This window comes from Toxotes jaculatrix, chromosome 12 (assembly GCF_017976425.1).
Source record: "Toxotes jaculatrix isolate fToxJac2 chromosome 12, fToxJac2.pri, whole genome shotgun sequence".
Taxonomy (NCBI): Eukaryota; Metazoa; Chordata; class Actinopteri; family Toxotidae; genus Toxotes; species Toxotes jaculatrix.
In genome coordinates, this window is record NC_054405.1 from 13,036,635 (window position 1) to 13,050,065 (window position 13,431).

The following is a 13,431-nucleotide window of genomic DNA, read 5'->3' on the forward strand; positions in this document are numbered from 1 at the left end:
AAATGTCTCATGAACTCTGCAGTGTTACCCTGGAAACTCTTGTTTACAGTCGTGTCTATCAGTGAGAACACTCAAAGGGTTAGGACACACCCTGAGGCGTACCATTACTGCCAAACAAAAATTAAAAAAAGACAAATCTCTTCCCTCCAAAAACTTACCCTACCGGCAAACTCTTTTTTTTTTTTTATAATGACAGCAAAGCACAGTGGAGCTTTTCTGATCTGGTGTAAAATCAAATAATTCCCTGTTTACGGGGTGCACACTTGTTGAGTGAAACTTGTTCAAGGTAAAGTGGATGTACGCAACATCCACCTGTTTAGGCTGACGTTTCAGGGGCGTGCCACGTGTTAGCTACTGATCCTGCATGGGAAAGACACAGTGAACTTACACAGCAGCCTACCAGGAACAATAGCCAGGTTGTTGTCTATTAAGAGCATAGACACTAACATCTGATGTTTGTGGTTTGACTTTGTTTTCATGTTTGGATTTTACCCATGAGAAGTTATGCGTCATGAAAATGAGGACAAAGTTATGAAAGCTCCCAGTGTTTGTTCTGGTGGATCTTCATGCTGGCACATGTGTGCCCCCTGTATCAGGTAAAGTTGTGGTGGTGGTGGTATGGATGTGATGAACAGCTCACCTCAGAAATCAGAGCTAGTTCTGATTTGATTCAGGATTATTTACCAAGCTAGTTTATCCAGGTACATAGATATATCTCAGTAAATTCCTTTGAACGTTTTTCGAAACCTCTAACCCTGTTTCTTACCGCTTTTAAAATATCTTTGTTTTCCTTTTTTGTCTTATTATATTATGTTCCTCTTCAGTGACTTTTTGGCTGTGTTTGAGGATGTACTGCTTTTATCTTATCTGGCAAGTGTTAACACAAGCTACTGATAGTATTTCTGAGAATATAAAAAGGGATGCAGCTGATGCACCATAAACAATGTGGTAATACATTGATGCTCTGATCACATTAAGGAGCTGCAGAGAACTTTCCCATTAAGGATCGGTCCCTGGATTTGCACTGTTGATGCATAATTCTGACCTTATCTTTTATCCTACCACATCTATATACTGGTACAAGACATCTGGATTTGTTGGACAAGGCAACATTATTCCTCTACTCATTCGCCATCAGTTTCTGGAGATCACACATAACTTGTTCTCAACCTGTTAGGAGTTGAGCCCCTCATCAAACAACAGCTCTGAATAGGGCTTTTTATTCTTATTCACTCTATTCTTCCTCTTTCTCTTTTATCACAAGATCACTCATAACCCAGCGATGCCTGTACATCACTTATACTACTGTTCTGTTCCACCACAAATCATCATAGTAGACAGTAGACAAAGCAGGTTGAAAAGTTTAGAAAGTTATAAATGTAGGTCTACTCCTGCCACAGTACTTCTTAATTTACTGCGTGATAACAGCACGGCTTTCGAACAGACATCAACACCCCTGGAAAGCTGTTTGCTCAGTGGTCTGAGCAAACAGTCAACATTTGTTCATAGAAAGCCATATGTGCTGCACATATTACTCCATATATTACTGTTTGCACTTCCCCAAAGCAGCGATAAAGCTAATGTGTTTGTTCTGTTGTTTCGAGCTCTGATTTTTCTCAGAGGTGTGTCTTGACTGGAATGCTTTCTTGTGTTTAATTCCATTTCTTTAGATACAAGATATGGTTAATTAACAGAACAGCCAGAGCAAAAGACAAACACTTGAAAACCCATAGTCAAAGGAAACAGCGTCAGCAGTTCTTAGCATGGGTGTGAGGGGTAGAGGTGTTCCCATAGAGCGGGTGTTCCTCAAATTTCTTGCATGACTCATTCTGACTCTTTTCTTCTATCGTAGGTGTAAAAAGTGCCAAACGCCATTATAATGACAATTAAAGCAAACACTTTTCATGTCATGCAGGTCACTGAGAACTTAAAAAAGGGTGTAATTGATTTCATTTGTTTTATTACAGAATGGAGAAGCCAGGTTTGCGTGTCCGACACCTACACTGGTCTCAGATACTGTTGGTCTTCTTACTGGCAGGTAAGGTCTGACGTCAGCTGATCAGAAAAAAAAAATGTTTGCAGACAATGGAGCAGAGGTATCTGTCAACTGTTCACCTTATCTGGACCAACAACCTCTATTTATAAACAGCAGGGTCTAACATGTCTGTCATGCGAGTCATTCAGTTGCAAATGTGTTAAATTCCTTTGTAACTTGTTGTTCTAGTTTGATTGCTGTTTCCTGATCGCACAAAACGCCACAATGCTGTAGCCTCTTTCTCGACGTAGGTGGAACATATGATAAACACGAGCAAACTCAGAAAATTGTTGTATTTCAGAAATTTTTTGAGCAATTGTCACATGTACTTGAGTTTCTCAACCACTTTTAGGCAACTTAAGTTGTCAAAAGCTTGATTTTGTGCAAGAGTTTAGAGGAAGATTCAAATGAAATATATAGAAATTATCCTGTATGTTTCGGGATTGTTTATTTATTTTATTTAAATTTTACATTTCTGGTTTCTGGATTGAAATGCAAGATTCGGAAATTTGACTGTGACTGTGACTGTGAACAAAAACTCTTTCATGATGTCCAGTGTCAACCATCCAGTATTATGGCTGTGGGTCACAGTAATCACCTTGAAACTGTAGTAATGAAGAAGAAGTTTAAATGTCACCTTTGTCATTTGTTATGCTCTGACCGATTATAATTGTGTTTCCCATCAGGTCGAATTTCCTGTGATCTGACCACTGATGTTCCTTCTTCCCTTCTTCCTCTTCCTACAACAACTGCACAGACGTCAGGTAAATCATTCCACTCAGCTGAAGCAATTTTAAAGTAAGAGATGAAACCATGATCCTCATTTTGTCATTAGTTATGAAGAGTACAACTCTGTGAAAACAGTTGTATAATGCCTTCTGTGGTCATGTGGATATGGGTAATGCCATCTGGGTTATCTCATCTTGGGCTTAGAGACTACAAATTTGCAACAGAAGGTTTGCACAGTGTTTACCAGACAGAGTCTAAAAATGTTCCTGTTGGTGGCATTACGAGAAACACTGGACCCTGTAATTTTTGGAGTCAAGAATATTTTGGCCTGTGCTGCATTCATTCATTCAATTTTTTAAAAATCTGTCTCCCTCAACTATGTTCTGTCTGTCCTTCTCATGGCAGTATATTATTTTCTCGACGTCACTGTGGATGTCACTGGAGAAAAGAAGAAGGAATCAGAAATTAAGGACTGGGTATGTTAGGAAACTGTTCATAGACAAGTTGCTTGTTAAAGTACTGGATTTATTTTTTATCTTCTTTTTTCCCCCTTTTTTTTCAGCTTGACGCAGTGTTCCAAAACAAGCTGGTGAGCTGTGTGTCTCCATACCAGGAAGAAACAACTACCTCTCCACAAACTACATCTGCAAGCACTTCCCATGAGACGTCAGCAGCAGCAACAACATCGCAAAGCTACAGCCCAACCACAGCTACATCAACAGAATTAAAAAGCCAAAACCCAACTACAGCTACAACATCAACAACATTAAAAAGCCAAAATCCAACTACAGCTACAACATCAACAACATTAAAAAGCCAAAACCCAACTACAGCTACAACATCAACAACATTAAAAAGCCAAAACCCAACTACAGCTACAACATCAACAACAATAAAAGGCCAAAGCACAGCTACAACGGATCAGTCCACCACAGCAGCTCTGACGCAGAACAACAACCTGACAGGCTCTTTACCCGACACCAATGCAGTCACACAAACAGCAAACGGTGGAGGAAAGGACGTACCATCAAAGTCACCATCACCAAATTCCAACCAGTCCAACAATAATCAACGGGTAGCTCGTCAAGTTAGTGGCAGCGTGACACAAATCAGGTATCACTGCAGTAATTTCTTTTTTTTTTTTAATGAATTAATTAATGGACAGAGGAGTTTCCAGCATTTTCACAGTGCAGTCCACAAATGGGTATCTCACCAGAGAAAGAGAATGTTACACATGATTTAGTAAAATGTGCTTCTTTTTCTACACTATGGACTGGAGGAGAAAGTAATGAGCAAAATATCTGTATACATCTAATATCTAATAACTATATAACTTTACCTTGTGATGTGTGATATTTGTGAGGCTAAGAATCTGATGCTTTGTCTTCTCCCAAATAGCGGCCACAGTGGGCACAAGTTGCAATTACAAAATGATGGGCACATTGAATTTTCCTACATTTCCCAAGATCCTCTTGAGACACACAATTGTTTGTTTTACATTTGTCAGGAAAGCATTAAAATGTTTATCTGTTTATCTAAAAAAAAATGAAAGAGTATAAAAGTATCAGTTGCACAAGTAGAGAAGAAGCAAGACAGTGAACTGACTCAGTAATATGCCCAAATACATGCTATGTCCGCATCCAGCTCACGTTTGAGACATTAGCCACTATAAACTACAGGTCATATCAGACCAAATAAGGCTACAAGTGTAAAAACTCTGGGCATTTTACATTAAGAAAGAGTGTGTTTTATTGTTTATGAATTCAACTCTTATTTGGGGAAAAAGTGAGATATCTTCTTTCCAAGGTTTCTGTTATGCTGAGACTAGGAATCAGGCCAGGACCCAAAAGCAATCACCCCCAAGACAGGCTAGGAGTAACTTAAAGTCTTTTAATGAACCAAAAATCACTGGAAGTGTCCAGGGCCAGGGAACAAAACTCAAACAACCAAAAATCATCCATGCAGGAGAAAAATACTCAGAAACCAAACCAAACGAAAATACAAAACGTTCTTACATGCAAACAGAGAAAACCAAGGTAAGTAAATGAGGTGGGGAAAAAATGCAAGGCACAGGTACGGGAACGAACACGGGAAAGACAGACTCAGATACACACTCAGGCATGGACACAGACAAACCAACAAGGACAAGAGAAAAACGAGACTTAAGTACACAAGGCAATGGTCAACAGGTGAAACCATTTAGGCCGGGGCAGACAATCACAAATGGAGGGAAACAAGACAAAGACAGGAAGTAGAACAAGACAAGATACACAAGGACCATGATTTCAAAATAAAACAGGAACAGTGAACAAAACTTAACAAGAGTCTGAGAGTCCAAAAGAGAGAGCCCCTTAGGGGCTAGTCATGACAATTATAGATTGCAGACTCCCTTTAAATCAGTCTTGTTATTCATTAACATTGTCTCAATTTATTTTTCAGTGAGATCATTAATGGAACAACAGCTGCCCTATATCAAGTAAGTTAACATTCAAATGTATCTGTGGCTTACAGTATGTGAACAGAGGGATCATGTGAATCTGTTTCATGTTTTAACAGGGAATCGAAGTTATCTGTGACGTGAAGACTGCAATAAAGTAGGTTAATAACAGAGTTTTTTTTTAATGACTGAAGTGTGTGTAGAAAACCTATTTGTTGGTAACACTGACCTTATACCTCAGAAACACAAGGTGTGCTGTGACGCTGCAGCTGAGGCAAAAAGTACCTTCATGCTGTATCCTCTCAACTCTCTGCTCTGCCACAAAAACTTCCCGTGACATCCATGTGGTGGGAAAGAAAGCAGATTGGGCAAGTGAGTGGTGAATACTCTGAAATACACAGTTACCTACCTAAAAAGTTCCCTTAATGCAATTATCCCTCTGTGCCCCTGAACAGATCAGCTACAAAACGAGTGCAATAGCAGTCCACAAAAGGAAGACAGTTGCATTTATACAGGTCCAGACAGTGTATCATGGTAAGACATTTATAATGTGCATTATTTGTGAGCTGATTTGAAGGGTAATTACATACAGTACTGCCTTTGCATCTTTGTAACATGATGAGGTTTACTGGCTGCTATATGCATTTTTTTTCTTTTTTAAATTAAATATGGTTGTGTTTGAACAGTGATGAGTCTGCCAGTGCATATGTGGCAGGTCAAAGCAACTCAACTAACTGTGGTTCAGGTGAGAACATCTTCAAACCACACACAAGAACACACAATGTCAAAACAGATTTTACAGGTTTTATACATTTCTTACTTAAAAAAAAAAATAAAAATCAGCAGGTTTTGAATGGATAAATATGTGTCCCTTTCCTCTTAAAGCACATCATATAGCTCTGAAGACAAAGTATTTTATGCAATACCCTAACCCCTTTGCTGTGCAACATGATTTGACTTTGTTTCAGCTCCACAGAACAACTGCAGCTGCTCTGCTTACTGCAATGGAACTGGTTAGTGTTTTATTAACTAACAAACCCACCACATTATCATTGTTACCGATTTAGTTTGAAAGGTTTTATTACAAGTAACTTTTTCTTCTTTGTTTTTAGATGCATACTACACTTTTCAAATGTCAGTACAAGATCCCAAGATGAACGTTTCATATATCATGTCCCTGGTAAGTTTCACTCACAGATTATGCATTTATATGTAAGCTTATGTTTTAGTTTTTATCTTTAATCATTCATTTTGCAACAATTAATTCTTGTAGCATCAAACTATAATATCTCAAATCTCATTACAGATTTCTAAGCTAAAACAAGAACCGAGTTGCTCGCCAACTGCAGAGTGAGTTTTGCCATTCTGCAAGCTTATAAAGATCACAGTCAGCATGAATAAACACACTTCTATTAAATTAATACACATCATTTACAATGTTTGTAATGTTCCTTTGCAGCGTTTCATGCCCGTTGTCCATCATTGCATCAGAATACAAGGTAATCAGCCACCAAAACATCATCACACTGCTTAAACTTTCACATTCCCCTACTATCACTGTTTTAGCTATTTTAACTAATCCAAATTTAATCAAGACAGTTTGTTCATATGATCCCAAAATAAGTGCAGGTGACACTTTATCTCCTCTCTTTATCTATTTGTGACACTTCTTGAGCAGTTTGCTGACCTGATACTGCGAACACTTGCCCAAACAGCTATTTTATATAAGTTATTACTTGATATGTTACTTTAACTTTTTTTTCTCAGGATGCCAATGTGGCCTGTGAAATGACAGAAACAAAGTGAGTCAAATCACAATACAATAACATTTCTATGCACTGATACATCTGAATTAAACGTATTCCTGTTTTTTTTGTTTTTTTTTATTCTAGTCTTCAAAGCTGCAGAGTGATTTTAGGCTTCGCCCAGGAGGTTCCTATCTGTACTGTGTTGGCAGCTGTGACGAAAGCGTTTCAGTCTGAGGAAGAGATCAGTTTTGATGGACTGGTGACTCGAGCAGGTGTGTATATCAACCACAGGGAAACAAGTTCATGCGGTCATAAGAATAAATGAATAAATAAATAACTGCAGGTGTGTCTTGTATAACTTCTCATTTTTGTTTTATCTGAAATGTCACACAGCAATATGTGGGAACTCGGGAGTCAGCAACAATCCACTGGCATCCCAGTTCACGTGGTGTAAAGTTAACCTTAAGCCTGCTGTGTTTTGCATGGCAAATGAAGTGTTTAACATCCTCACCTGGTTTGTATGATCTTCTTACCACAGTATCATCTGCAACTAACTTCACTACATCTTTACAAAGTCAGTGAACATAATAGTAACCTGCTTCAGGGCTGTTCTTATTCTTGTAGCTCAAAATATAAAATTCCTCCAAAGATGTTAAATACATCCTTTTTTTTCTTTATAGTGAAAATGGAAAAAATTTGGTTGTAGAACTGGAGGAGCAGTGTGTTCAGAAGCCGCTGACGACAGTCAGCCCAAATGTGACAACCATGCAACCGAACACCACCACTGCGTTTGTAAATGTAACTTCATCCCCACTGAACACGACAGCTGAGCCCCTCAACACCACCACCGCTGCTGCTAATGTCACGGTGGCAGCAACACTCAACACAACCACAGCAAATGTATCTGTGTCTGTGACCCCAACAACCACTGAATCAGGTTTGTTATCACCCCAGCACCGTGTTGGGTCTGTTGCAGCATTGACATCATTATAGCATCATTATACTATCACTTTCAAATTCTGTCAACTGCAGCTGAAAGCCAAGCCAGCGCACTCCTTGAGTTGACCAGAGACGTGTCCAAGCTGAACTCCAGCCAGGTGAATCAACTGGTGTCTCAGCTGGAGAATCTTTTGTCAGGACCGAACGTAAGCATGGCTCTGGGAAACATCTCCGTCCACATTGTCAGTAATCTGCTGGGTGCTTCTTCTGAGACGCTGGCCGAGTCCTCCAACAGGTTACTGATTCATTTATTTGACATTCTCTGACAGACTGAGTACTGTTATAGAAATTTGATGGTATAACACAGGGGTTTCCAACCTTGTTTGCACCTCAAATCGTTTTTCTATTGACAATTCTATTGCAGATTGCCCGTGATTGCTGCAGCAACATAATTGCTCTAATTGGAGCATAATTGGTCTCCACATTCCATTACTGTGTGCGTTTAATGCTGAAATGTTGGGATAATCCTTTTTTTCCCTCTTTTTTGGTGAAGAAACAACCTACTTTAATTCGGTGTGGCCAGGAGTGTGGCCTGGAACTGGTCTATAGCCCACCTGTATGACTGCACTGGCTCAGTGAATGTTAACATATATTGTTTTTGTGCATGTTACAAATTCATTTCTATTTCATCAGGATTATAAAGATTGTTGACACTGTGGGGTTGAAGCTGGTCCTTGGAAATCAGGCTGAGACCGTCTTGTCACCTGATGTGGCTTTGTCTGTGAAACCAGCAGAGGGCAATAACTTTCAGGAGACATTTTTTTCCATCTCAGACCCCACTAACGTACAGGTATGATGTGAATGTTTCAGTTTATAATGTCTGTGTAAGATATTTTATAGGTCACAACATTTAACATTAGTGGTTGGAAATTCTCCAATATAACGTGCACATACATTTGTGTTTGTATTTTTGTTCCAATTAAATCAAGAAAAAAAAAAAAACCTGCCTTAATAAATAGTCCGGATGTTACATTCATATGCTACATTCATATTTTCTACAAATGTGGAACAGCTGTTTCCTCCTGAAAACACTGGGGTGAACTAGGTCAGAGATTCTGGCCGCCACCCTGCTTCCTTTCATCACAATGACATGACTTCAAATGTGATTTCTATGGGTAGATCCCTGGATTACACTTGTCTTTGTACACGCAAGACCGTTTTGAGGAGGAAAAGAGCTGAGCCACAGCAGCTCAGCTATTCCAGATAGTGACCTTTGACAGACTGAAATCAGTTGCCCCAAATAAAAAAAAGTGGTATTAAAAGTCTATGGTTATAAAATCTGTTTGTTAAGCCTGTGTCTCAATTTCCATGTCACATATGTGTTGCAGGTCCGTGGGGATCCCAGGCTTAGGAGGAGTGTGAGGGCAGACCCCTCCGTCCCTCAGGGCTCCATTACACTTCCCTCTTCTCTCACAGAGGCCCTGACCTCTGAGGAGCAGCAGATGGTCTCCAGAGTCCAGTTCAATTTCTACCAGAAGAGCACAGTGTTCCAGGTCCATACATTCAACCCACGCCCCACTGAATATGGGATATGCATTATCATTACCTGAGGAGATTCAGAGCACTGAGACTCTTTCAGAGTTTTAAATTGTGTTGTCTCTAAATGGCCATGCAGGACAGATCTATGGGACAACGCAAACTTAACAGTGGGATCCTGGGAGCGAGTGTGGCCAACCTGTCAATCACAGGATTGAAGGACGATGTTATAATTAACTTGAGGAACACAGAGCCCATTCCAGTGAGTCTATTTTCGAAATATTTTACTCACAACAGAAACAAACCAAAAAAAAAGTCCAACTACAGACTGTAAACTGATATAAACCTTTGTGCCTTTTCCCAAACTACAGGCTAATTTTGTGGCTACATGTGTTTTCTGGGACTTTAAATCCAACAGTAAGTTTTTTTTTTTTTTAACTGAAAATTAAATGATCATAAACGAACAAAGACAAAAATATTTTCTCCCCACAGATGGGTCAGGTGGTTGGAATTCTAACGGCTGTTCGGTCCATAACAGCACAGAGAATGAGACAATTTGTGGCTGCAACCATTTAACCAGCTTTGCCATCCTGCTGGTATGAAGATGATCAGTATTCTCATTTGTCTTATGCATCCTGTTGTAATGATTAATCCAATGATAGTTTGAAGCCTAGTTCTATGACTTCCACTCTGCTGTAACTTTGTTGTTTTGTTTTGTTTTGTTTTGTTTTTCTTCTTTTTCTTACAGGACCTCTCCAGACAGCCTCTAACCAGTCGTCTCCAGGCCACCATCCTTACCTTTATCACATATATTGGCTGTGGAATCTCTGCCATCTTCCTGTCTGTCACCCTCCTCACCTACTTGGCCTTTGGGTAAGAATTTAGAGCCACAAGACAAACTACACAGTTAAATGTTTTTTTTTATCCTACCACTAGGAGGCCACAAGTTGAATGTCAATGTACAAAGCAACAGATATATTTTCACAGCATTTCTTATAATAAAGATAATGTTCAGTGAGAATAGTCCACTGAGATGTCTCTGGACCATCTGAACCCTGCAGGAAGTTGCGTAAGGACATTCCATCAAAAATCCTGATCCAGCTGTGCCTGGCTCTGCTGCTGCTGAACCTGGTCTTCCTGGTGGATTCTTGGCTGGCACTCTACCCAGATGCTGTGGGCCTCTGCATCTCCACTGCCTGGTTCCTTCACTACTTCCTATTGGTTGCCTTCACCTGGATGGGACTTGAGGCTGTTCACATGTACCTGGCCCTCGTGAAAGTCTTCAACAGCTACGTGTCACGCTACATGCTGAAGTTCTCGCTGGTCGGCTGGGGCGTCCCGATGATTGTGGTCATTATAGTCATTGCGATTGACAAGAATAACTACGGTCTTGTCTCCTATGGAAAGTTTACTGATGGCACTAGTGATGACTTGTGAGTTTTTTCAAAAATACCAAAATGCATGAAATGTGGAAAATAAAACAAAAACAAAACAGAAAAAGACAGCACAAAACCAAAAACTAACCCTTCAATTCTCTCCATCCTCTCTCCCGCAGCTGCTGGCTGAGAAATGACATTGCCTTCTATGTGGCTGTGGTGGCCTATTTCTGTGTCATTTTTCTCTTCAACCTCATTATGTTCATTGTGGTGTTGGTCCAGCTGTGTCGGATAAAGAGGCAGAACCCTCACAACGTGCAGCACCGCACCACACTGCAGGATGTGCGCAGTGTGATGGGGATAACCATCCTTCTAGGCCTCACTTGGGGCTTTGCCTTTTTTGCCTGGGGGCCCCTCAACCTGCCGTTCATGTACCTCTTTGCCATCTTTAACTCCTTGCAAGGTGAGTTCACTTGTTTGAGTGTTCACGTAATAATGGGTCCAGTAAAATCTAGATAAGGTCATAAGGTCATTTCTGGGATCACGGGGGCTCCACCAAAAAATAAAGGTTGTTTTGACGTGTTAGTGTCATTTTTTTATGTTACTGTTCGGTTATTTGCCCAAATTTATGGTATGATAGCAAATTGTTAAGTTATAGTAGCTCTTTATAAACTTAGATGTCACTATTTCTTCCTGATTTACTGATAGTAAAATTTACATTTCCATGTTATATCCACAAACTGTAGACTTGTACTGTATCATACATTTCTGATGGTTTTTTACGTGAAACTTGTTTTAACCCAGTGATTGTTATTGTGTAGTCTTGGCCTTCATTACATTTACCAATTGCTGAGATCTGGGAGTGTGGCAACATCACCACAATGACGTCAGATGGGACAAGAATCCCAAACAGACAGGTTGTAAACATGCCAACATTTCAGACAGATTATTTAAACCACTAAATCAGTTGTTTGTACAACTTTGGCAAGCATAATAGGTTAAAGCTGAAAGAATACTGTAATTGGTGTTTACAGTTTGGGTAATAATTTTCCAGTTCGCCTTGCAAATAGGTCACACTTCTTTTTACAGACGTTTTCTCCTTCCCAAATTTCAGCAATTAACTGGATGAGTACCATGTCATAATTACAGATAGGAATGATGGCCAAAACTACAATAACAAGAAGTTATAATATTGCCCTTTAATTCATTCAGACAAACTGCGCATGCAGCATAACAAACTTTTCCTTTTGTAGGTTTCTTTATATTTGTGTTCCACTGTGCGGTGAAGGAAAACGTGAGGAGGCAGTGGAGGATCTACCTGTGCTGTGGCAGAATGAGACTAGCAGAGAACTCAGGTTAAATATGTTCTTTCCATTCCACAACTGGACACCTGTTCCTTCAAAGTAAAAGATTCAAGTCCGTTGGATGCATAATCAATTAAACATCAAACTCATCTTTCTTTCTCTTGTGGAATCTCTTTTCACAGAATGGAGTCGCACTGCTACACAGAAGACTGTGAAGAAGTCATCAGTGACCAGACTAACATCTCTTCAGTCCTCCAAGTCCAACAACTCATCTAGCTCCTCTTCTTTTCTTGTCAGTGACTCTTCTGAGCAGATTAATGGCATCAGTAAGTGAAGACAGTCTAAGCTTTTTATCTCACAGCCACTTGACTGCCAGATTTTCAGTCACTCATAAGAGGTTTTGACATTTACACCACTAATTCATACACTTAATATAAGTTAGTCTTAGGAGTAGGACTTTACCCCACCTGTCTAACTATATATTATTTCCTGCATGCCTGTCATACAGATGTGCATGAGGTTATTATATAGTTTGCCACAAACTCTATACATTAGAAATAATGTCACTAATGCTGTGTTATAGGTAGTCCATTTGACGACAGAGCAATCACAGCTGATGAAGACCAGAGCAGGGACGTGATCCTCAACGAGATCAACAGCCAATTCAGAAACCGGCACGTATCCTGATCCAAAAAAAGAAGAGAACGGACTGTTTAATGGCTCTTATTTTGAAAGACTTGTATATAATGTAAATTAATAGAGAGTAATTTATGTATTATATAACTAAATGGACAATGTAAAGTCTAAATTATACAAGGCACTTTTTACGTACTTTCCCTACATTTACTCATTCACTTCATACCAACTTTAATTCCTTTGTACAATAATGTTATCAGTATAAATTTGTTATTTTACATCTACATCTCTAAATAAATCAGATCAAGTTAATAAAATTGACTCAGTTGCTAAAGCAGTGTTGCTTTGTGTTTGGATAGCCTAAATTAGGCGAGATTGGCTACAAATGCAAAGTAGAGCTCAATAAATATGTTGAGTTAAAAAAAAACATTCTGGAATCTCTAAAATAAAATTTAAACAAAGAGTTAAAGAGCATGCCCTGTTTTACTCTACTCAGTGTTCAGATTTCTTCTGTAAATGTCAACAGTGTCAAATACAAGGAAGTACGCTCACATTTAGAGTGAATTGTTAGAGCAACAGTTCAGACTTAACATGTCAGCATGCCAAGGTTAAATCTAGAAGTATTCTAGGCTCAGGTTGACAGTAATTAAGTCATTAGGTTTAGAGGTATGTTTTCAGGTGTTGCTGTAGT

General features: G+C 39.3%; 1 protein-coding gene across 2 annotated transcripts; it reads left to right on the plus strand.

Annotated features, from left to right (window-relative positions):
- The first annotated feature begins 331 nt into the window (after nucleotides 1–331).
- Nucleotides 332–13,209, plus strand: LOC121190495 (adhesion G-protein coupled receptor G2). Of its 2 annotated transcripts, none has more exons than XM_041051286.1 (30): nucleotides 332–416; nucleotides 1,968–2,038; nucleotides 2,722–2,799; nucleotides 3,170–3,240; nucleotides 3,327–3,877; nucleotides 5,204–5,240; nucleotides 5,321–5,358; nucleotides 5,443–5,573; nucleotides 5,657–5,735; nucleotides 5,888–5,946; nucleotides 6,170–6,214; nucleotides 6,314–6,381; nucleotides 6,508–6,551; nucleotides 6,661–6,700; nucleotides 6,969–7,003; nucleotides 7,094–7,221; nucleotides 7,343–7,463; nucleotides 7,630–7,886; nucleotides 7,982–8,183; nucleotides 8,582–8,738; nucleotides 9,277–9,441; nucleotides 9,564–9,686; nucleotides 9,796–9,841; nucleotides 9,917–10,020; nucleotides 10,173–10,297; nucleotides 10,486–10,857; nucleotides 10,980–11,263; nucleotides 12,054–12,155; nucleotides 12,287–12,430; nucleotides 12,688–13,209. In XM_041051286.1, the coding sequence occupies exons 2-30, from the start codon at nucleotides 1,969–1,971 to the stop codon at nucleotides 12,789–12,791; spliced, it is 3,780 nt and encodes a 1,259-aa protein (XP_040907220.1). In that variant the 5' UTR covers nucleotides 332–416; nucleotide 1,968; the 3' UTR covers nucleotides 12,792–13,209. The 2 variants fall into 2 exon arrangements, with proteins under 2 accessions (XP_040907220.1, XP_040907218.1); XM_041051284.1 differs by having other exon boundaries at nucleotides 335–596.
- Nucleotides 13,210–13,431: the final 222 nt, after the last annotated feature.

Coding starts and splice junctions, on each gene's coding strand:
- LOC121190495 (XM_041051284.1), top strand. CDS start 505: ATGCGTCATGAAAATGAGGACAAAGTTATGAAAGCTCCCAGTGTTTGT. Junction 6,701..6,968: donor TCATTGCATCAGAATACAAG/GTAATCAGCCAC, acceptor TTTTTTTCTCAG/GATGCCAATGTGGCCTGTGA. Junction 11,264..12,053: donor CATCTTTAACTCCTTGCAAG/GTGAGTTCACTT, acceptor TTCCTTTTGTAG/GTTTCTTTATATTTGTGTTC.